The following is a 24990-nucleotide window of genomic DNA, read 5'->3' on the forward strand; positions in this document are numbered from 1 at the left end:
AAAAATCTAGCTATTGCCAAAAATTCAGTAATTAAGTTGCATTTTTCATACAAGTTTATTGAAAAGACACTTTACCGCTATGTTATGATATGCTTAGTTTGTTCGTTATGTACGAATATTCGTTAAAATATTAATTAAATAAATTTAATTGAATTTTGAAAAAAAAAATCTGAAATGTTTCAGATTTTAAATTACGTCCAAAGAGGCGTTTTTTTAACGTTTTGAGTGTTACCTTTATTTATTAAATATCAAGTTCTTTGCACTTAAACCATAAAATTCAGTTCAAGAGCAATATCGCAAAATAATGTTAAATTAAGCATATCTTTAGAATTTCCGATATACACAGTCTCGCGAGCTGGAGATAAAAGTATTTTTTTTTCTATATAACGTTGCCATTTCTCGCTTTTAAAGCATTGAGTTTGTAAATCAAAAATTCGTTAAAGTTTTACAAAATATAAAATCTATAATAAAACAAATTCCAAATTTGGGATTTCAGATGCCCATATTCGCAGTAGGATTTCGTCATTCAAAATTCGATGGCTCTATGTACCATTGTTTTATCACAATGCGAGAAATAGACAATCATTTATGCAGATTTTTCATTATTTAATTTCTTCAAATATAATGCAGGACTCTAACATTTTGTGGCAGCAGTTTGAAAAGTGAACCGACGTTTATGAGTCCGACGCAAAATCGCAAAACGAAAACAATAGTATTTCAGGGACAAAGGCCCTTTGGACTAAAAACATCGTTTACACTTTGCATTGTCATCGACAAATAGCGCATGTACAAAATTTGAACACTATAGCCTACCTTTTTTTAAGCGTGTTGCAGTCTGAAGCAGACGCGGAAAAAAAAAAAAAAAAAAAAAAAAAAAAAAACTGAAATGTTTCAGATTTTAAATTACGTCCAAAGGGGCGTTTTTTTAACATTTTGTGTGTTACCTTTCTTTATTAAATATCATGTTCCTCGCACTTAAACCATAAGATCCAGTGCAACAGCAATATCGCAAAATAGTTTTAAAACGAGCATATCTTTAGAATTTCCGATACAGAGACTCACGCGCTGGAGATAAAAATGTTTTTTCTGCACAACGTTGCCATTGCTCGCTTTGAAATCCTTGAGTTTGTTAATCAAATATTCGTCAAAGTTTTAAAAAATAGGAAATCGATCATAAAACAAATTTCAAATTTCAAATTTGGTCTTCCACATGCTCATATTCGTTGGAGGATTACGTTATTCAAAATTCGATGACTCTATGTACCGTTGTTTTATCACAATACGAGAAATATACATACATATGCAGATTTTTCATTATTTAATTTCTTCAAATATAATGCAGGACTCTAACATTTTGTGGCAACAGTTTGAAAAGTGAACCGACATTTATGAGTCCGACGCAAAATGCCAAAACGAAACTAATAGTCCTTCGGGATTCAAATCCCTTTGGACTAAAAAAAAAGCGTTTCTCGTGGCAAAACTGCATTTGTGTTTTCCTTGTTGGCGCATATAATAACGAATTGGTAATATTCGATTCTTTATAAGTTTTCTTTTTTTAATGATAACGTGCAACTGGGATTGAAAACAGAAAATGAAATACAATTTAAAAAATGGTTCTTATACAATAAATTTTCATTTAAAATGGATATGATTAATGCACTAAAATAAGGAAAATGATTTATCACATAACTTAATGGGAATAATAAATTAAATATTGCTATTTAAAAAATTCATTTACTAAAATTAAATTAAATTAATTAAACCTTAAAAAATTCATCATAATCATACCTTCCAGAATAATCAAAGAGTGAGGTGCCTAAATAACGAATTCTATTAATTTAATTACATTGTGAAATGTATAAACCGTTTCCTTTTTATAAAAAAAAATTGTCATGGGTACGAGAAGCATTTCAAAATTTGCTGTTGAGCAGTCGTACATGACTGCTGCCTATACATCACCGCACATAAGCTGATAGATAGCAAAGCTGCTGTTAAACAGTACAACTACTTACTATACTAGGTTTCTGCAAAATAAATATAAAGATATGAAGTGTTTGAAATATACCGCTATCCAAAGATTAAGCACAGAATAACAAAAATGATGCAATTCACGAAGTTGTGACTTTATTGATTTTAAATTCGCTTAAAATAGCTAACTAAATCACTATTCATACGTATACACAAAAGTTATACTGTATATTTAGGATTTTTGCAATCTTCAAATATGGATATACTAATTACGAAAAGCTGAACTTCTTCATTTGTATCTGTATTACAAACAATGAAGTGTGTGGAGAAACGAAATAACCTTCCAGAAGCCTAACAGCTTACCGTGCGTTCTGTAATTAAAACAATTTGTTTCCATCTAACCTATCTTCCCGCTCGTAAAATCTATTCCATTAGTTTTGAAACACCCTGCACTTGGGTGACCAATTTATAAAGGGTAAAATTTAAATAAACTATTGATTTCGAATTTTCGATGTAAATGAGATTTTTTTAACCGCCCCCCGAAAATAAAAATAAGCGTGCAATTTATGAATGGAGATGAAACTAATAAAACAGGAGGTTTTTAAGACTAGTAAAAATCAAGCGAAATCTCTGAAAGACATTACATTTTCCAAATTTTTATTTATTTACTATCTTAGAATTAGAAAATATGGATTTTTATTACTTAAGTTTTTTTTCGTCTATTTTATCGCACTAAAATTTTGTAATATATTTGATAGTTATTAATGAGATAAAATTATATAACTGAAACATGTAATTATTTTAACAATATAAATACTCTTAGTTACAATAAATTTGGAATGATAACAGATAACAAATTTCAATGTACTCAATAAATGCAAAGTGATAATTTTGGAATGACTTTCTGTAATAATTTAGGCTCTTGTATTTCCCATTCTACAGCTAACATTTTAATATATTGAGCTATCTTCTACAGCTAACATTTTAATATACGCCAAAATTTATAAAATCATTCACGTTTCATTAAAATGTTACTCAAAGAACTAATTATTCTTTTCATTTAAATTAAATAAAAACATCATGCAATATCATCTGAAAATTTTGTGTAATAAATATCATTCATCGTCATTGTTACTGTAATGGGCTTCCGCAGTAGCTAGTTATTAAAATTCAAACTCATTTACAACTTTTAGCATGTATTAAATAAAATACCATAGTACAATAAGAAAACTATAATCTGGGATCTTGTAAATGCAGTTTAACGTCTCGTAGAATGTACTTACGTATTAACGCAAACCACTTGGTATAATCTGGCGACTTTTTGCAGATGAAAAGGTAAAAGTTAGTTATCGAGACAAATTGGTGGTTTTCGGGACTTCTTTTAAAAAGATTCCCAAATTATCGATATTTATTGTAAATTGGAAAACATTATCAAAATAAAAAAAGAACCAATTTGAATACAAATTTTAATTATTAACTAAGAATTACATGATACATTAAAAATAAACACATTCATCTCCAAATTTTTCTGTAAGTTTTAGCGCTTTTCTTTTCCTCATGTACACAGCGATCTGTTTTCGCTTAAAAAAATTAGACTCGCAAAGATACAGCCTCGGAAACACGGGCTATCTATCGAAAGTGGCAAAATTCGGAATTCTTGCTGAAATTTTACTGAAGAAAATTTTCCTTTGACTCATGTATTATTTATTATACATTATTGTATTGAATTATTTATTATACATTATTGGATTCAATTATTTATTATACATTATTGTATTGAATTATTTATTATACATTATTGTATTGAATTATTTATTATATATTATTGTATTGAATTATTTATTATATATTATTGTATTGAATTATTTATTATACATTATTGGATTGAATTATTTATTATACATTATTGTATTGAATTATTTATTATACATTATTGGATTGAATTGAGGGATGTAACATAGCAGGCCTCCACGTGGTGCTACCTGGGTAACGCAAAATCTGCTGCTGCGACTGCCGCTTTCCTCGAATCTTCTTTTGGGATGCATTCAAACTTTAGTACCAACCATCCTTCTAAGGATTTGCAGCGACTGAGTGTTCTCCGGTGGAATGCTGGTTGTATTTCTCACGAAAAAAACTCAGTTGCTGACTATTCTAAACTCTTATGATATACATGTTTTTATTATTGTTGAGGCTAATTTGTCTCATGAATCACTGAAATTCCACACTTTTGGACCTTATTATCTTAGAATTCTTCCCAAATCGAGAAGAATCGCTAGTGGTATTTTGGTTCGTGTAAAGAGTGGCCTGATTTCTGATTTTCATGAAGTTAGTGATCTCTGCTCATATAACGGAGCTGAAATAGTGAAACTAGATGTGTGGAATGGAAGAAACACTTTAAAATTCATAGTTGTTACAGCCCACCCAGTAACACAAACTTGACTTTAGCCCATTGACTCTCTCCAGTAAAACAATTCTTTGTGGAGATTTTAATGCCCATAGTCAACTCTGGAATTATAATGACACAAATTTTGCTGGATTAATGAAGGAAGATCTTTTGAATTCTGATAAATTGGAGCTTCTGTATAATGATTCAGGCATCCCAACTTATTTACACAATAATGGCAGGTGACAGGTGACGGAGGACGGGGACGCCTGATGTTTAACAGAGGTAAACAGGCATATGTCCCGCGCCCTCCCCTATCTAGTGGCAGCAACTCCCAGGAGCCTCATGAGGCCACCTTGGGAGTTTATTGAAGAATTTTACGTAATTGTACATGGCCATACAGAAGCGTCTTAGGAATACATTCGTTTTGATCGATAGGCGGATGATTTGTTACATCTTGGTTTTTAGACACTGTTAGACACTAATTACAGCATATACATACACATACAAGTACATATAATTGCACATATAAAGATACATACAAAACACTTGTAAAACACATATAAAAGCACATATATAACACATATAAAACATGTAAGCACATTATATAAAAATAGAAATTAGATACTAGTTTGCACACACTTATACAAGTAAAACACATACTTATAATGAAACATATTTAAGCTAATATATAGTATACACTTACACTAAAGACACATTTAGATCATTTAGACACATTTAGATCACATATCACATGTAAAATGCGCAAATAAACATACATAAAGCATGCAGGCACACTGTAGAATATTAAATTTTGTTATTAGATGATATAGTAATTACAGATGAAACTTTACTCTGGAGAATACATTATGCAATACGTTATATCAGGTACACAATACTTATTTAATTTGAATAGATATGCAGCGCTTTTTATATACATAATGCTTACAGAATTGATACACAATGTAAAAACAGATACACTATGCTTGTAAAGCATTAGATATTAGAATTTATACTGCGCACAATTGTACAAACGAAATAAGACACTATACTACTATATACAACACAGTTATGGTGTACAATTATGCAAACACAATTATACTAACGTATTAAAACGCAGAATAAAACACTATACTATGGTATATAACACAATTGTGCACAATTATATAAACACAATTATACTTACACATTAAAAAAAAAAATTTACTATTGTATACACACAATTATAGTACGCAGCACCATGCATGCTATGTTGCCAAGCTATATATTTCTATGCGAAGCTATGAGATTATACAGGTAATGCAGATACAATATTGATAGATATAGATGAATTATACATTATGCATATGTCATATACAGTGCAGATATAATACAGATAGTTTGAGTAATACAGATATGATGTGCAGGCAATAACTGTAGTGGAGACACTATGTTATAGAATGCGCTGAGCTTATTTTATATTATATTAGATGCACAGTGTTTATTAGATTAAAGTAGGTACACAGTACTTTTTATATACACATTGCTCACAGAACAAATGCACAGTGCAAAGTCAGATACACAACAGGTTGTAAGGTATTGCAGGTAGTGCACACGCAATGTGGATAGTTGCATAGTAATTATATGCTTTATATACAGCAGATACTGTGCAGAATTTGACAAATTCAGTGCAGAATGAGGTGCATATTTATTGCAGATAGTTTGTATAACGCGTTTGTGTAATACAGTACTGGCAATGACTGTAGGAGAAACACTATGTTGTAGAATACACAGTGCATATTAGTATTGTAATAGATACATGATGCTTGTTATATACACAATGCTTACAGAATGGTTACACAATGCAAAGTCGGATACACATTTGTTTTACACTGTTCAGTTAAGCATGGACTAGCATGGACATGCAAGTAGTAATCTGTGATTAGTCAGTGTTGAGCTCTGTACACTGTTGATGAGTTCTGTACACGATTTGTCAGGGCGTTCCAATTACTCTGCGCACAGTACCTTATACACTGATATATAACTTGCAGTTGTTGTAATAACTGTGGTTATTCCAGGAAATACTTCTATAGATATTTCAGTCGTTGTAACTACTACAGAGACACAATGCAGGTAGCAGTCTGTTCATAGTCAGTAGTTTGCTCTATACGCCGTAAGTGAGTACTGTACGCAGTAAGCAGCTATGTCTGCAGTTATGTTGCAGTGCAGTTATGTTATAAGCGCAGCACATAATTTAAACATATTGTAAGTTGCATTCAGCTGATTGTCAGTATAAGAGACTGTCAGAATTCTGTTGATGATTTGGTGAAAGCTGACTGTGGTTGCTTTATGAGACGCCTTAATTGACGCTAGTTTGGTTGGCAGATATCTTGCCCTAGGTCGTTGACCTGCCTAATTATTTGGCAGATCTTTTTGACCGCTGGTGGGTACTTAATGATGAATCGTTTATATGATTCTATATTTGTGGCTGGGAGTGGTAGGTGTAAGTTGGATGTAAGGCTGCATTCAAATATGTAGTGGTCTGGGGAGCCAGTTGCCCCGCAGACGCATATATCTGTCATCGAAATTGCATGTCTTTGAAAATAGGATGGAAATGGGCCGTGCCCCGTGATATAGTATGTCAAGGGTGCAATGGCCTGGAGACGTTCGTTGTCTACTATTGGGTAGAATCCGTGTGTCCTTCTTCCTGTATCACAGTTATCCCACTCCTGTTGCCACTGTTCTTTGCTTAGTTCTCTTAGCTTTCGCTTTAAATACGAAGTCGGGATTGGAGTTGTCATTTCTTGCGCGTCGTTGTTGAGTGCCGCCTCGTTTGCTAACTGGTCTGCCATCTCGTTACCCTCTATGCCATCATGTCCTTTCACCCAGATTAGTTTGATGTGTGTTTGCATATTGTTACGCAGGAGCTGTTGGATTGCTATAATTGTGGGTGAGGTATGGTGGTGATTCATGATTGCCTGTAGCACTGACATGCTGTCTGTGTGAATTTCGGTTGCTGCTAGATTGATATCCTGAGCATACTGAATTGCAGCTGCTATTGCCACAGCTTCTGCCTGGAAAATGCTGTTGTGGGTAGCGAGATGGCCTTTCCATTTGCTTTCCACTCGGTCATTTTTGAAGTGAACGAAGGCGCATCCCACTCCATTGTCATGCTTTGATCCATCGGTGTAGAATCGTGAGCTCACATGTGGAGTTTCTCTGAGAGGCGTTGGGTGTTGTGCTGTCACGACATGGATGCCTTTACTTTTGTGTGCCGGGTGCACATACTGCACACTCCCTGGTAATTCATACTGTGTTGCATGGAAGGCGGTGCCAGCAAAGTTGGCATCTTGTTTTAGCCTAATTAGGCGCTCATATGCAGCTTCTATGCTGGCCTTTATGTGCAGGGGTGTTAGTCCCGCAAGGACCGTTATTGCACTTGATGCCGTTGTCCTATATGCCCTACTTATGTTTAGAGCAAATGGCCGTTGTATTGTTGTCAAGAGTTTGATCTTGCGACTGCTCATTGGTTGCGCCCATATAGCAGATGCGTAAAGAACAATTCTCTCCGCTACCGTTAGATATAGCAGTTTCTGGATGTGAGGGTTTTGCCCCCAGTTTCTTCCCTGGAATTGTCTGGCTTTCTTAGCTATATTTGCTGTCTTGACTCTGATGTCTTGAAGGTGGGGCAGCCATGTGAGACCCTGATCCCATGTAAGTCCGAGATACTTTATGGTTTTTGAGATCTTTAGATTTCGTCCCATCAATTTTATACACGGCCGTCGCGTTGGATTAGTTCTCGGTCGTGGGATGACTACTGCCGTTGACTTCTGTGCGGAAATGATCAATTTAAGTCTACTGCATTTATCTGAAAATATGGAACAGGTTTCCGTACCATTTCGTTCGAGTTCTTCTCTTGTGCGGCCAGAGACTAGCAATGCCGCATCATCTGCATATGCTATCACTCTGGTATGGGTAGGCCATTTGATTTGTAATAAGGAATTAAACGTGATTATCCCGGCACATGACCCCTGTGGGCACCCTCTTTCCTGCTGTTTAGTGACAACACCGTTATTATTGACTATAATTAGACTTCTAGAGTGGAGATAGTCAGTGAAGATATTAAAAAGGTTCCTTGGACACTTTGCCTCCCTGAGGGCCTGCTTTATTGCAGGCCACCAGAGAGTATCAAAGGCACTTTGAAGATCTAAAGAGATAAATGCAGTATGTAGATTGTTGATTCTGTTGTCATTTATATGTTTTCGAATGTGTTCTAGAGCATGGATGGTAGATGTGCCTGTCCTGAATCCATATTGATGTGGGCTAAGAAAGTTTTGTCGGTATAGATGGTGCTTCAGCCTGTTGACTAGCAGTTTTTCGTAGATCTTACCCAATGCAGATAACAGACATATGGGTCCTAAAGGATCTTGGATCTTCCGGGGATTTGTGCTTTTTTAAAAACAGGACGACCTGTCCTTGTTTGAATGCAGTAGGGAAGATTTGACAATGTAGAAGCTTGTTAAACAGAACTTTAAAGTAAGTGGGTCGAGCGTTGAAGGCGACCTTGATTATTGCATAATCCAGGCCGTCAGGACCTGGTGCCTTTTTGACTGGAAGCTGTCGAAAGATTTGCTTGATCTCTTCCATTTCAAATGGTTCGTCGTCTGAAGTCTCTGGGATAGTGGTGTTTCCCCTTGTGTGCCTTTGCTCTGGCGTGTCATCGTCCGGATCTTCTGCTGGGAAGACTGTGTTTAAGGTTGTGGCTGCCGTGGATTCTGCTATGTTGGTGGTAATGGGTTGGTTGGCAATTTGGGCATAGAGTTGATCCGGCTTAAAGACCTTGTTGGTGGCAAGCTTGTGTAGAATTCCATATGGGTTGTTATTTTCTGTGCAGAACTTACGCCAGCTGGTTATTTTGGCTTTAAGGATATTATTTTTATAATGCGCTCTTTCCTCCCTAAAGGTTGTTAGTATTGCATTCTTGGTGGTTTCGTTAATGTTGGTGCGAAGGCGACGTCGTAAAGCCCTGCACTTTTGCCGTTGCTGTCGCAGTTCCTTTGTCCACCAGGAAATTCCTTGCAAACATTTTGCTGCTCTGGTGGGCAGGTGCTGATCGCAAATGCTCCGTAGAGTGTCAAGCAGCCGCTCGGTATAAGTGTTCAGATCATTGGGGCTCTTGTATTGACTTAGCTCCTGCTCTTCTTGCTGTAATGTTAGAGAGAAAGCTTTGTTAAGTATTCGCAATTTGTTACCCGGAAGTTTGTATCTTTTAAAGATGCTGATCCTTGTGTCGCTTGCAATATTGAAGTGTATGTAGCGATGGTCCGAGCAGCTCTCTTCATCTGCTACCATCCAGTCTTGTAGGTTATTGGCTATATCATTAGTAGTCACTGTAATATCTGGCCATCCGTGGTGGTACGTGTTGTCAAATGTGGGTGGCGCGTTGGGGGTGTTTATGATTTGCAGATTGCTGGCCAATATGTAGTCTTCCAAGACTTGCCCTTTTGGAGTGGTAGCTGGGTAACCCCATATGATGTTGTGGGCATTAAAATCACCGCCTATAACATGTGATGTTGTGGGGCACTTTGTCTTTACTTCTTCGATGCTCATGATGGTCTGGTGGATATCATCCGGTGGGGGACTGTAGATGGAGGAAATGATGATCTGTGAATTTGAGAAGCTGAGGAGGATTGCTACATGGTCTCGCTTCTGTGTAATTATCAGCGGGGACCAGAGCGGGTTGCAGCAGGCGATTGCTGCTCTTGGTGGTGGCTCATTCTGTTGTGCTTTGCGCTGAAATATTTTCCAACAGAGTGGCAAACAGGCGACTTCCCCTGCTCTGCAGTAAGGTTCTTGAATCAATAGTATATCAGGTTGATGGTTGATTGTATGTTGGATCAATTGTGACGCGGCGGCTTTTGCTCTTTGTAAATTAATCTGGATGCATTTGATAACTTCTCGTTGGATGTCTGGTGTTTGCATTATTTGAGTGGGCGGCTGTGGCAAATCACTCGTATCTGGTACTGCGTCTGTTATTAGCGATGTATCTTCCGTACGAGGGGCAGTTGACATCATAGGCTGGATGATCGCAGGGGATGCTCCTGTTTGTCCTATAGTTATAGTCTGCGCAGTTGATACACGCGGGCTGCTGCGCTCGGCATTCACGGATGTCGTGTTCTTCTGTGCAGTATGCACAATAATGTTTGTTGGAGCACTCCTTTTGAGTGTGGCCGAGTTCCTGGCATCTGTAGCATCGCTTGGTGTTGTAGAAGTCTGCAATTCGGTATGCCCGCCAGCCGAGGTAGAGTCTGGGAGCCTGCATGATTCGCTGGTAGACTGTAGGTTGGCAGTCAAGAACCCATTTAACTGTGTTTCTTCTATCTCGGAGGCGGTAGAGGATCTTGACTGTTGATTTGGTAGCATTGTGCTCCGATGCCAAAGCTCGTTCTATTTCGTGTTCCTGGACTTCATGTGGGACGCTGTGGATAGCAACTCTTGGAAGTCTTGTGGCGGGAAGCTTGGTCTCTACCAGTTCTTGTCCCTTTGCACTGTTCAGCGTATTTTTTAGCTTGTCAAGGTCCTCCTTCGTGTGACAGTCAACGGCTAGCCCTCCTTTTTGTATGTTTCTGACTGTGGATACCTTTACTCCTATCTTGGGGAGTGGGAATTCCTGGCTGAGTTTAGCCTTAAGGTCTTGACTGGTGGAGCAGGTGGCTTCCTTAGGATATAGTAATAGTGTGTGCCGGGGCGTAGTTATGTGACAGTGGAACGAATCCAAACTTGACTTCTGCAGACATTTCCATATTGCCGGGAGAGAAGTAATTTATGATCCTGTGGCTCTGGCCATCGCATGACTGTCACTTCTTTCAATTTTACCTCTAAGAAATCACTATTCCATTATCAGGAATTCCATTAGACATAGATAGAATTTTACTAACGCTAATTGGAATGCCTTTACTCTAGATCTTGAATCTATTTTTGGATCTAATTCTAGTTTCTGTGGAGCAGGCGAGAGAGAGTATTCATTGCGCCTTTTCTAGACTTACTAATATTGTTCTTAAAGCGGATACCGAGAGGCAAGCAATTTATCTCTAAACCTGTCTGGAATGAAAGTCTTGCCATTCTTAAAGAAGATAAACCTGCTATGGCTTGTACTGCTGCTGAACATTCTAAGAGACCTGAGGATATTCAATACTGGAGAAAGTATGCTGCTATCCTTCGTAAAGAAATTCTTTCTGATAAAAGAAACTGTTTTAATGATTTCATTTCTAAAATTGACTATAGGAAGTATGGCAAAAGAGTTTACAACTATGTAAACAAATTACAGAATAAGAAGATTTGCATCTACTAGAGAGCCGTTGAAAATTGGTAATTGTGTTTTAACTGACGACAGAGATATTTTATTTTCAACGCTTTTAATTCTTTTTATTCTTCTAGACACCGCTTGAGGAGAGGCCTCAAGATCCAACAGAAGTTTATTAGACGGGAACTTCTTCACTCTGCCTCTTCCCTAAATTGTGAACACGAGATGTTTTATCAAGACTTTAATACGGTAAAACTTATAGAAGCTATTAGACGTGTCAGGAGTGGCAAGAACCTTGATCCAGTAATTTCCACCCCGATTTTCTGAGGCACTTTGACAAAAATGCACTTTCTGTATTACTGGAGCTCTACAACTACAGTTGGAACACTGGTGTTTCAGCGATTTGGGAAAAAACAATGATAATTCTTATACTTAAAAGAAATAAACCTCTATAATTTTTTAAATAGCTATCGACCCATTTCTTAAATCAGCGTTTTACCCAAGTCCATGGAAAGAATGATTACATCTCGTCTGAGTTGGTTTCTCGAGGCTAATATCCTTATTCTCCAACTCGGGCCACATTTAGGAAATGGATACCCACAAACTAACAAGTTATCTTGCTGAGTCAGTTCATAAAGGACGTTCTAGATCAGGGATGCTCTGCTTGTGGACTTTGAGGCTGCTTTTGATAAAGTTTGGTGATTCAAATGCGTCCAGAAATTACAAAACCTGGGTGTGTGCAGCAATATGCTCTCTTGTATCAGGAACTTTCTATCACAACGTTTCTGCGCCACTCGTTTTGGTGATTCCATGTCCAACTTTAAACAAAGTGAAACTAGCTTACCACAGGGCACTGTGATCAGCCCTATTTTGTTTAATACCTTTATTGATGACCTACCGAGTATATTGACTTCTGATGGCTTGAATAACGCTGCTCTTTTTTCAGATTATCTTGCTATTTGGTGCTATGCTTTTAATAACTACTTCTGTACTTGCTATGCATTTGCTTTGTGACCTGCAGCCAATGACTAAGTTCGGAGGAATGCAGCTATCCTTTATAATAGACTTACTAGACTCCTAAATATTTCTTTTTTGCGTGAATAAGATAGTAACACAGTATGTAATCTAAAGACTCAGAAGGGCTCCATTCAATGAGTCCAGGAGAACGCTCAATATATTGCCACGACAAAGTCTATGAATTGTATGAACTCATATAAATCCACTGGAGTTTATGGTTCTCGATGTCAGATTGGACTTGACGTTGAATACGAGGTAAAACGACCTATGCACAACTGCTCTTCGTGCCATCGCTTTGGAAACTATTAATACTCGCTATCCTCCTGGTGAGTGGCTTCATGTTTACACTAATGGTTCCCTTTTGGATTTCACACAGGGCACTGGTGCTGGCGTCTTCTGTGATCTGTTTTCCTTTTATCTACATGTTGGCTATCATATAACCCATTTTGACGATGAAGTCCAGGCCATCCATTTAGCCCTTCAACAGCTTTCTGCCCGTCTTTCTTCTCTTGATAAGGCTGTAATTTTATCGGACTCAAGTTCTGCTCTCCAAGCAAGTAACCTAGGAAAACAAAGTGCCCGTAATAATTCTAGAACTGCAGAAAGCTGTTGAGCAGAATTTAGACAAAGGTTGCTTTTCAGTGAGTGCCATCACATTGTGGCCTTTGGGGAAATGAGATGGCGAATCTTTTGGCAAAAAAAAGGTACGGATATTCTCCAAAGGTCTTCCAGAGACCTATCTTTTCATTGTGTTAAACTTGAAATCAATAGGATTTTTAAAAATCCTTTCGTAATGTTGCTCTTAGTGCAACTAAAAATAAGCCATAGAGGGTGATATTAAAAGCCGACTGTGTTTCGGATTCTCCTCGTGGTACTGCTGTGAATGAGTGCTACTGCTTAGACTATTGACTGGATATGACTATCTTGGTGCTCATTTGTTTCGTTTTAATCTAATTGCTTTTATGTGCTTTGGGTGATTCTGGACAAGTCATGGACGCTGTTCATCTGGGCGTGTGCTCTACACTTAAGAGTTTGGACTCTATTCTAAAGAAGTACTGGCGAGCTCATTGCCTAATGACCTGATGGTCAATGGCCCGGCATTTATTAAATAAATAATAAAAATGTATTGAATTGTTGCCTGAAGAATGTTTAAGCTTAAGGCTAACAGAGTTTGGTACATTCTGAAAAGTTGGCAGTTTATGTTAAGGTGGTTCACATAACACGCAAGTACCTCGAGGACTTTACCATTAAAATCTTAAAACGATTAAAAATTATAAGAACAAAATTAAGATATAAGTATTACGAAATTGAAAAGAAACTGGAATCTCATCTTGACATGCAGACTTCAGTTTAACACCTGAAAACATTTTATGTTAAGAAATTATGGATGTCCTGTTAGCTTATAAATTAATCTACCCAGAAATCAAAGATATAAAATATAAAATTTTATGCTAAAATAAGCTGTTCAAAATGATAATGTGAAATGACACGAAAAAAACTATAAAGTATTATTTTATCGTAAATTAACGCAAGTTGGAGATTTATGTTCTTATTTAGAAAGGAAAAAACTTTGTTATTGAAATGTAGGTGTACACTTATCTTACTTGCAAATAATTCTCTCATGAGGCTATCATAGCATGAAATTAGTGAACCGAAAACAATACTGTATTTCCTTGCATATTCCCCATATTCCCCCCCTAGCTTTTTAGCGCCAGGTTTCGAAATTTTTTAAAATATTGTCAGAATTTTTCCCGTCCTCAGTGCGTTCAGACAAAAAGCATCTATAATTTGTAAAAAAAAAAAAAAAAAAAAAAAAAAAAAAAAAAAAAAAAATGGATTCGTGGACGTAGTCATCGTTTTCGTCTTACTAACAAAGAAAAACCCTTACAAACTAACTGCAAAGGTCACGCCGAACCTTTCTCATCGACTCATCACAATGAACAAACACGAACTGATATTCGGTTTGCGATTTCGCAGAATTAACTACACATTCACCTTCTATAATTACTTATCCATATTTAGAGGTCTAAGGAGGTGCAGAAATGATAGGCGATATTGAAGTTACAAGGAAATGGAAACGAAAATATCTTATTAGATACTCTAATGTTAATACTTATTTTTATTGGGATATAGGTTTCTTTTAAAGAAATGATATTTGATAGTTATCTGTAGTTTATCTAGGATCACTTTTCATTTGTTATGTTTTTACTGTAATTGTGTCCTTCGGAAAATAAATTATTCGCCTAATTTTCCGCTCTTGAATTTCAGACGATAAGCATAGTAAAAAGGAGGGGTGGAAAAAAAGAGTAAAAATGAGATAACGTGAGTAACTATGGTATATTAGTTTCATTAGAGATTTTAAAAAAAATATTTTTGAGTAATCATTAAAAACTCCTTCTTCACTGATTCAGTTGAGTTGATTGAAAATTCCTTCTTCACAGATTCAGTTGAGTTAATTGAAAGTTCCTTTTTCATAAAAGCATAATTCTGCCATGATTAGGATGTACCTTTGTAAAGAATCCCATTAGTATTTTTAGTACCCATTAGTTAGAAGTCTTAATATTTAGTCTTCAGAAGTCTCCCATCTTTAAAAGCCTTAATAATTTTGAATTAAGTATAATAATTAATTGTTATTAAGTAAATTATAAAAGCTTCTTGATTAGTAACAAAAGAAGATGTTGAATGTGATATATCAAAATGCTTCACGTAAATTTCTAGAATGAGTTAATATCCAAAATCGATATCACCGTATTTCCTCGTGTATCACTCCCTAACGTTTTACTGCTAAGTTCCGAAAATTTTAGAAACATTCTCACCATTTCCCTCTTTCTCTGTAGAATAAACTGTGTTCCCTTGTTTATTTGTATTTTTATTCAGTGTAGTTAATTTGTATTTACATTTTTGTACTTGTATTAACATTTCACCTATTTTAATTTTGTACATTTATTATCTGACACGTATTTTCTGAAGATTCTTCGTTAAGCCACCTGGACATGGCAGGTGTTCTCACACTTAAGAAACTTTCCAAACATGTGATTTCACTGTACTCCTCTCATTTATGTTCCAGCCTAATTGTAGCCTATCTACTGCTGATGTGCTCGACATTTCGAAATCCGAGTCTTTTATTCGCCCCTTCTACTTCAATCACGGAGATCAGAATAAAAAGATAGGAAAATTTGAGGTATTTGTGTATTTAGATCAATTAGCTGTTTTAACTGTTTTAAAACATGAAGCAATATTATGCATACTAAGGTAAAAAAGACTGCGATTTGATGACAGTAAGGTTAATGTTTAAATGTGAAATGCATAGTTATTGTTTATTATATTATCAGAGAAATATTAAATCGCTAAAAGTACCCAGTAGTTAAAACTAGCTACCCATTAGCTAAAAGTACCCATTACTGAATCCCTGAATCCTCTGCCAAAATATATTTACTAGAATATTTGAATCTGATAATGAATGTATCCTAAAACGTGTTTTAAGTCAAAAGTTTGAAACTTGTTGGCTAGACGTAAATATAAAATTATGCATGCTAAAATATTTGTAATTAGGCACATAGGTCAGGTTAAGTTTCTATTAAATAGGGTAAGCATGCAAGGGCTGTCTGCCTAAAGGGAGAGATGCCATCGTGGAGGAATTTAGAAGGAAAATTGACTTTGAATGGATATTAAAATAATGCATGTAATTTTCATTCAAATTATATTTATACATATTTCTTATGTAAAAATTTATGGTATATGCTAAATTACTGTAAATTACTATAGTCGAAAAAAGAACGTGAATGCATAGAAATTAAAGATTTGCACACGGCGAAAATGAAAAATACTAAATATATATGGGTATTTATGCTTATGCTTGTAAAAAGTATGTATCTGGCGTTAACAAAATACGTAAAATACATAAAATTATTTATAAATGTATCTGGAAATGAAGGATTTAGTCATTCATAAACTTCCGTGAAAGTTACTGTGAAGAAATTTAGTTATTAAATATATCTAAATTTATAATGATTATAAATATTATCTAAATATATAATAAATTTAACATTTAATTATAAACATAATTTGAAATTTTATCGACAAATATGTTTATAAAACTGTTTAAGCAAGACTTTTCGTACTAAAAAAGCAATCTGTTAAAAGGTATTGTAAAGCAAATTCTATGAGAAGCCTACTTAAGGAAGTAGTAAAGAAAAGTTTTAGAATATATATTGTTGAAATTAAGGGTGAAAAAGATCTGATAAGTACTAAAAGAATTATTCCGTTACATTTTATAATAACTCAATTACACGTTTTAAATAATATTAAAAAAATCCCTTTTTTTAATTCCCTTTCAAAAATATTAACAGAAAGTTAAATACATGGAAATAGCACCAATATTGAGCGTATTTCAATATTAAAATAAAAGGTGCTCTAATTTGGAATGGACCAAACAGAGCATTAATTATAAATTGACTTAGATTTTTCGATTTAAAAGATGCCTCAGAAGCTAAAAAATCATGTCATATTTGAGAAAGCTGTATAAGCTGTATAAATAGAAAAGAAATAATGCATAATTTTAATATTAATAATGCAATAAACTCTGTTCTTAATTTTTGTAACCCTTAACCGAATAAAATCGAATTACCTTATTTTTTTCTAATGTAATTAACGAAAACTTGTGAAACTATTTCATTCAAATTAAACTGTTCTGGAAAAAGTATAGCACTTAATTCCGCTCGGAATGAAATGTTGTTTAAAAATGCATTCGTGTCACATACTTAGGACTCTGAATTATTGTAGAAAAGGAAAAAAAATACACATTTATACGTATATTTACGACGTAATTACAAAATATTTACATTCGATATATACAATGTCAAGACTTATGGTAAGTCACTGAACGTTTTGGTCTTCACGAAGGGATCGCCACCAAAGAATTTGTAGGGAGCAAAATTCCCTACAAATTCTTTGTCGTCACTGCTTCAAAGCAGTGAATGGGGAAAACCGATTAGAGCCTGTCCTCTTACTTCCTACCCCATGACTTCAATCCTCCGATGTCTTTCTTGGAAAATGCGGTTAAGACTTATTTATGTGACGCGCCCCTGGAGCTTTACAAGATAATTGAGCCAGAGAAGTTGCGCAGTGAATTACCGTCAGATATATTTTCTATATATCCATCAGATATTGTAATGTTAACATTACCAATTAACATATTCTTAACATATTCTTATTGGAATATAGGTTAATAGAAATAATATTGTTAGAGGTACCAGTAGTTTATCCATGACTACTTTTCATTTGTTATGTTGTTACTATAAGCGCATCCTTCGGAAATTAAATGATTCGCATAATTTTTTCCTCTGTATTTTTAATTTGATGTTTTGATGCTTAATATAATGAGATAAATGATCTTTATGTTACGAGTTGCCAATTTTAGTTATTATTTATAGTAATTTTAGTTATTAATTTCAGCGTCAGCAGCGACATCAACGTCTTGGTTAATTTGATTCAAGATTAAAAAAGCGAAGGAAAAGAAGGGAGAAGAGAAAAAAAGGTGTGTGAGTGTGTGGGAGGGGGGTTGACGTACTTAGCTAAAAAATGTTTACGAGTAATACTTTCGAAAATGAGAGTAATAAAGAAGTCTGACAGAGATCATTGAGCAGTCAAAAATTTTAGTTATTTCCGTGCTCTCAATAGTTTAACATAAATATTAATAGATTAAATAAATTATTCGAGACGGATCATTAGGGATTGAAAACAAGGGTTGAATGTTGGGCAGGACACAAGTACGTTGATTGAATATTTTAATTATTTTGATTGAACATTTTAAACACTATTCGATTCGTCAGGGAACTGGGGGTTCTCTAGTATTATAATGAATTATGTAATAACATATTAAGTTCTTTGCTCAAAAGAGAATGTCTTAAAAATCTTTTTCTTACCAGTCCTGCTATTGAACAAAACAGTATAGTACTAGAGATCGCTAGCCATATAGCTACTCGCACGGAGGTTGTTTTCCACACCTTTCTGGATATCTTCAGAGCAGTAGAATTCAGAACAGGATCGGTATCATCTTTCTAAAAATAGGAAATACATTATTAAACAGTTTCACAGAACTGTTTTCATTTGCGGTTTTGCAGCTGATGATGGTGGTTCGGTAAAACCATCGAAACTAGTCCTGTGAAAATTTTGTAAATATAACGCTGATTTTTGTTGTTTGACTTCTGAATTAGTTTCACAGAAGTTCATAGTTTGTATTTATGTAATTAAATATAAAAATGTCCGTACTTACGAACTAGCTGTTAAGTCTCCATACAAAGATAACTTATAATAACTAAGTAACTTATGAACTACTATCTCCAGCGTATTTAATTAAACCTTCATGGCGCAAACGGTTTATTGATAAAACATCTTTATACCACGGGCTAGTCCCATTACTTATATATTTACATTTAATATAATTAGAAAAGGCAAAGCCCTATGTAAAAATGCCAGGCAAGAGAAACAAAACCAAATAAATAAAATAATAAAATATTAAAAAGACTGAAAAAGGCTCTGAAAGGGTTCAGATTTTAACGACCACCCAGAACAGCTCTTTTAAAGTCTAATATGGTTTATCAGTATAGAATATCGATAGAGATGTCCCAGGTGAAATAGCGAAATATGATATGTATTTTAAAAAGTGAAAAAATATATAATGCAATTGTATAAAAATATTAAATGTTTTTATTTAGACATATGATGAATTAAATACATTTTTATTTAAATCAATTCGATTCAGAAATAAATAATATTTTTAAGAAGTGTATTTGTTGCTTTTAAATAGTTAAGTTTGTTAACGAAGAATAATTTCTGGCATTTTACCGAATGGAAAGTGAAACAATGCAAAATCGTATTGAGACTAATAGACCTTTTGGATTAATAATTATTAAAATAATAATTAATGATGTTACTAATTATTAATTGCAATAATAATGTTTTAACTAATTAAATCTGTTGTTAATCAATAATATTTTGACTTGTCTTAAATGTCTGACTATAACATCAGAACAAGGCTACGAAATTCATCGTGGCAAGGTGTACAAGATTGCGCCTGCCGTTGGCAAGAGCCCCGATACGAGTCATGACTTTTTTCTTTTTAGTTTAATGTCCACTTTTATTCAAATAATTTTAATATGCTTAATTAACCATTTAATAATTTATTTTAAGATATTAAAAGCTTAATTAAACATATTAACATACTTGAATTTAAATTTCAATTTGAAAATTTAATATTTAGCTATCAGTATATTTAAATTAAAAAATAGAGCCTACAAAAATTTCTCGCATATATCAAACTTTAGTTGTTATATGGAAAATAAATATAAATTTGAATTTTTTCCTTTTGCATTACTATTATTATTGTTTAAGTGTGTTTTCATAAATATTTTGTAAGCCAAATTTAAAACTGTTTTTACTGTGTTGAGAAAAAGTTTTCTTTTTCTTAAAAAATAATCAAAAATTCTGGCCCGTCAGCTGTTTTTAGACCGTGCTTTCGGCCTGCGTGTTATTTGAGTTTGAGGCCACTGGTCTACAGTACACATTACAAAATTTAATTCTCGATTATAATTTATATGAAAAATAAAAAGAGTTCATAATTTATATACTGTCTTTTTTAAATATTATTATTAAACTCACTAATTACTAGATCATATCTCGTAATCCAGCAAATGCACTAACATTTCAAATATTTATATAAATGCTTCTCAGTATAGTCTGAGTCAGCACAGTCTCAGTATATTTTACTTATAAATGCTTCTCGGTATAGATGCATTTTCGTACTTTACATTTGATCCATAATACTATATATATATATATATATATATATATTAAAAAACTTTTTTCTAAGCTTTTAATAAAAAAATGAATAAATGTCACCTTCAAGCATAGCCAGATGTAACCGGTCCATGACGGAATGCAGGCTGCAAGTATCAGCAGTAAAGCGACACCGTAAGTGACCCAGAATTCCACGGTTCTGTCAAAAAAGAAAATTAAAAACTAATTACGCCATAACAGACGAAATAATGGTACTTTAATGAATAAAAATAGAGAGAAAATATTACTTATGTTTATATCCTTAAGATAATGTATTGTTCTATCTGAGAAAGAGGAAAGTATTCTTTTATTCTCATATCCGAAATATAAAATAATGCATTTTCAACTCTAGCCAATAAATTTGTGGATATAATTCACATATTTTTATTTCTATATTTCTTTTATAAATTTGCATGTATCCAACCACGTTGGTTACATATTTAGTTCTCACTGCATGAATTATACGTGCGTGAATATATGCTGCATAAAATATGCAAATCGTAAGATGAAAATTTGATGTCGCATTTTAAATCAAAATTCATTTTCGAAAACATTGTTATCGTTTAAGATTCTGAGTAAGCTATTAAGAAAGTAAAATTAATTTTGTTTTGTTTTATTTGATTATGGCAAAGAACGCTAGTGCTGTCTACTTAAGGGATGACTTCGTGCAGAACTTTCTAAGGAAAATTGCTTCGTATCCACGATACACATAGGGAAGCCATCACAATGACCATACAGCCAGCTCTTTCGTCTGGAATCGAACCCTGTTCGAACTACTATTATTCAGTGATTTTACTGTTTGGCCGCTTGGGGTTGGCAGCAAAAAACGAATCTATAAAAATAATAAATTCTTCAGATGTGAAATTTTACCAAATTAAATACTTAATTACATAAATGCTGTACTGTATCGAATATAAGATGACCTTATTTATAACAGATCTTTAAAGAGTTTTGCAATAAAATAAGACAATAAAATAAAATAATTGGTATACGAGTTTGGTATGTTAAAGAAGTTCTAGAGAAGAAATAATTAAATAATCTAAATACTTTATTTTAAAGTAAAACTAAGTAAACATGATTTATTTTGACTTTGAAGTAAAGCGATAAACTTTGAATCATTTTAATGTAATTTTTAAGACCTCTGCATATAACAAGGTGTAGGTTACAGAAGGGCATTTTGAACCAATGTTTTAATAAAATACCCATACACTTATTTAATCATACAGTTTATGCTACTAAAATTATAATTACGGGCACAAAATTAATAAAAAAATATTTGACCTAATTTTAGTCGTCGTCAAAAATCGAATATCTTGCTAATATTATGTTATAAGCAAAGTAATTAAAGTAATATTATGTTATAATTAGTTTTCTTATTATCAGCTTTTCAAATTCTTGATGAAAATTCAAGCCTTTTCTACTTTTGTTGACATTTTATATTAGATACTTTCAATACAGTGACGACATTAAATTGGGGAAGTTATAAAATACATTTTAATTCCTACTTACTCGGACATGATGAGCAGATGTATGACGGTTATGCCTCCAAAGATAAATAGCATGCACAGCAAATAATATTTAAACAAAGGATCTGGCTGGTTAAGATAAGGTTTTTCAGTTCCAGGTTCTCGAAATGTGAGTAAAAGTGGCTGAATGCCAATTCTGGAGAACCACTGGCTGAAAATATGGAAACATAATTTAAGATTCTTCAATGATTTAATATGAAAATGGAATGCATATGAAGGCAGTTTCAAGTCATGCAGTAACCAAACTAATGGCTGACTTGCTTGATAACTGCATGTTTCATTCATAACAGTCAATATAAGTATTAAAGAATTATCTTCCAGAAATTTCACTGAAACATCTTCAGAATATACTATGAAAGAGCTGTAGCCTAAGTTCTTATATCGATATCCAATTAAAAGATAACCCTTAATAAGTAGGGAAAGCCCTGAAAGACATATTTGTGTGGAACATTTTTCACCCCTAACAGTGTTGTTCGTTGTAAAAGATGGTAGTAAGATCACATCTGCGGGTTTATAATGCTTTTCCGGTAACCATTGGTCATCGTTTTAAGTACGTATACCCTGATTCTTGCTGAAAACTTCTGTATATTTGTGGGGTATACTTATCTATACTCAGGGCCAGAACTTGGCATTTTGCTGCCCGGTGCAATTTCAACGAGTCCTAATTTCTGTTGCGTGGTACCTTCCTAAATTTTGAAAATATTTCCACCCCTAAATTCAGTTGCTCACTGTCTTTAATAAATTCTAAAAAAAATCCAATTTCTAAATTTTGATGCTGAGTGTTTCTCTAAACTGTAAAAAGTTTGGCTACGCTGAACGCCTCCGGTGCAGTCGCTCAGGATGCACCGGTTCTGGCACTTGCCTCTTCGTACCAAGAGTAATGGATACGAATAACGAAAAATGCAAATTTTGCCATTCTAGAAATTTTATTTAAATCACTTGGAAAAATCCAGTGAATATTTTGGTTTTCTTTCATTTAGGATAAGCAAAATCAGCTAATAGCTAAATCCAGAATATATTATCTCTTCAGAGGATGTCATTAGAAAACATAGAATTAAAGCTTCTGTTCATTTGCAAATTATGCCACCAACAGAACCTAAATTTATACCTCAATAAGGGTACTGCGTCATCAATAAACATACAGTATTCGAAAAAATGAAAAACTTTCATTAATTTTTTTATTTTTAAATTTAAAACATTGAAAACTGAGTAACAAAATTTTTCTTTGAGGATGAAACTCGCCCTTTGTTTTTCAGTATTATATGATCCTAGTTTTAAGTTCTGTTTTACAATTAGTTAAAAGTTAAGTTCAAGAAATAGCCTTGCACTAGATACCGTCCCGAGTTAGCCTTCACTCGAGTGTAAGCCATGCGGGACTTTGATGCTAAGTTTGTCGGATGGTTTCTATGTGACAGCAGTAGCTATGCTGTAGATTTTCTGATGCATAACATGGTAACGAGTATGAGATCCTTAGCAGAAGTCTTAAATACACCAACCACGTTGTGAACAGTCAGGAATAGATAAAATTGAAACAAACATGACGTGAGCATAGCAACAGTGTATTTAGTTGCTTAAAGTAGTGTATACTTATGTAGGAGAATATAACGATTAAAAAACTTGAACTATTAATAATCAAAGCAAAACCATTTCAAAACAGAAAAAAAGAACACTTTGATTATGATGTCTGACATGAAACAAAATACGCGAGACAAAAAAATAAATAAATAAACGAATACCTAAATCGTGTGATTAGAAAATAAATTACAGAATTGAGAATCTACTCATGCTCAGTTGTGATGAGTAATAGCACTGCACACAAGAGAGAAGTGTGCCCCGCATTGATATAACAGCCCAAGATGAGAAGTGTTAAGGTACTATTTTGATGGCTGTCTGCAATCAAATAAAGTGGGTTTAAAACTGCTTGTGCATCACATAGTGTCACGCAACGATTACAGAGGTAAGCAAAAAAAATGCATCAACACAGAATAAAATAAAGTTACAAATTCACAAATGAAAAGGAAGAAATAAATTTACAGAAGAAAGAGAATGCTGTTTTGTCTTGAAGAAACACATACAGAAGGGAAGAAACTTAATGTTTAAAGAATATAACTGGGAAATAAGTTCTTTTCTTTCTTCTGTAAGTTTTGGAAAATAGAACTATAGGATTCTAGTTAAATTGAGTGTCCTTGGCAACTAGAAACTTGAGAAGAGTGTAGCGACTATTCGCTAATCTTCAGAAAACTACAAGAGCAAAGTCCAAAGAAGGGTTAAAATACCCTTTTATTTAACTCAAAGAATATTTCCCACTTGCCCCTCTCAGGCTTACAGGTTACCCTCCATTTGAGCTTAAAATAAGAAATTAAATTATTCTAACTAACTAAAACTTAGCCAAAACTGTACACAAATAACTAACCGAGTTGACCCTTATTTAAATCTTACCGACGACCACTAATAAGTAAATAAGAATATTGCCGAATGTAGTAAAATTAGTTTAAATCAACGATGTAAGCAGAAGGCAGAAAACGCTCTACTGAGAACTTCTGAACTATTCTACGGAATTGACCAACACTTCTATAAATACTAGTTCGATCTCATTTACATAAAACGCGATACTAAAAACTCATTCCGACAATGGGAAAGAAGAAAGTAAAGAAAAGGGTTTCAAAATTAAAAATAACTAAATGGTGTCCCAAAATTAACGCAAGATTTGAATTCAATATAAAAGAGAGTTTTTAGTCTTTAGATATTTATTTTTTAAGTGAATCATAAAGTACATAGAATAGGGTTATTTATGGAATAGCACATCAGGCAAATGGCCTCCACGCCTTTGCTGGCACATATGCACTCTTTCATCGAAATTTTTCATGACCTTTGTGGATAATTGTTGCTTAATTTCGTTCATGCAGCGTTTAATTTCCTCTTGTAATGCACGTGTGGTTGTGGGATTGTTGGCATAGACCTTTGACTTCAAATAACCC

The 24990-nt window shown here is 34.0% G+C and overlaps 1 protein-coding gene across 7 annotated transcripts in view; it reads right to left on the minus strand.

The window, feature by feature from the left end:
* The window catches only part of LOC118187008 (adenylate cyclase type 2-like), a 153541-nt gene that overhangs the window by 35778 nt on the left and 92773 nt on the right, over window positions 1-24990 (minus strand). For all 7 annotated transcript variants that reach the window (XR_015043518.1, XR_015043519.1, XR_015043520.1 and 4 more), the window contains 3 exons: window positions 21996-22163; window positions 20550-20646; window positions 18575-18709 (listed from right to left, as the gene is read on the minus strand). Coding sequence is in view for 3 of the 7 variants with exons in the window: in XM_085825433.1 (XP_085681559.1) it covers window positions 18575-18709; window positions 20550-20646; window positions 21996-22163 (400 nt within the window). In the remaining 4 variants the exon portion in view is untranslated. The remainder of the gene's footprint in view (window positions 1-18574; window positions 18710-20549; window positions 20647-21995; window positions 22164-24990) is intronic.

This window comes from Stegodyphus dumicola, chromosome 10 (assembly GCF_044657685.1).
Source record: "Stegodyphus dumicola isolate Sdum_Otavi_A_Nest chromosome 10, ASM4465768v1".
Classification (NCBI taxonomy): domain Eukaryota; kingdom Metazoa; phylum Arthropoda; class Arachnida; order Araneae; family Eresidae; genus Stegodyphus; species Stegodyphus dumicola.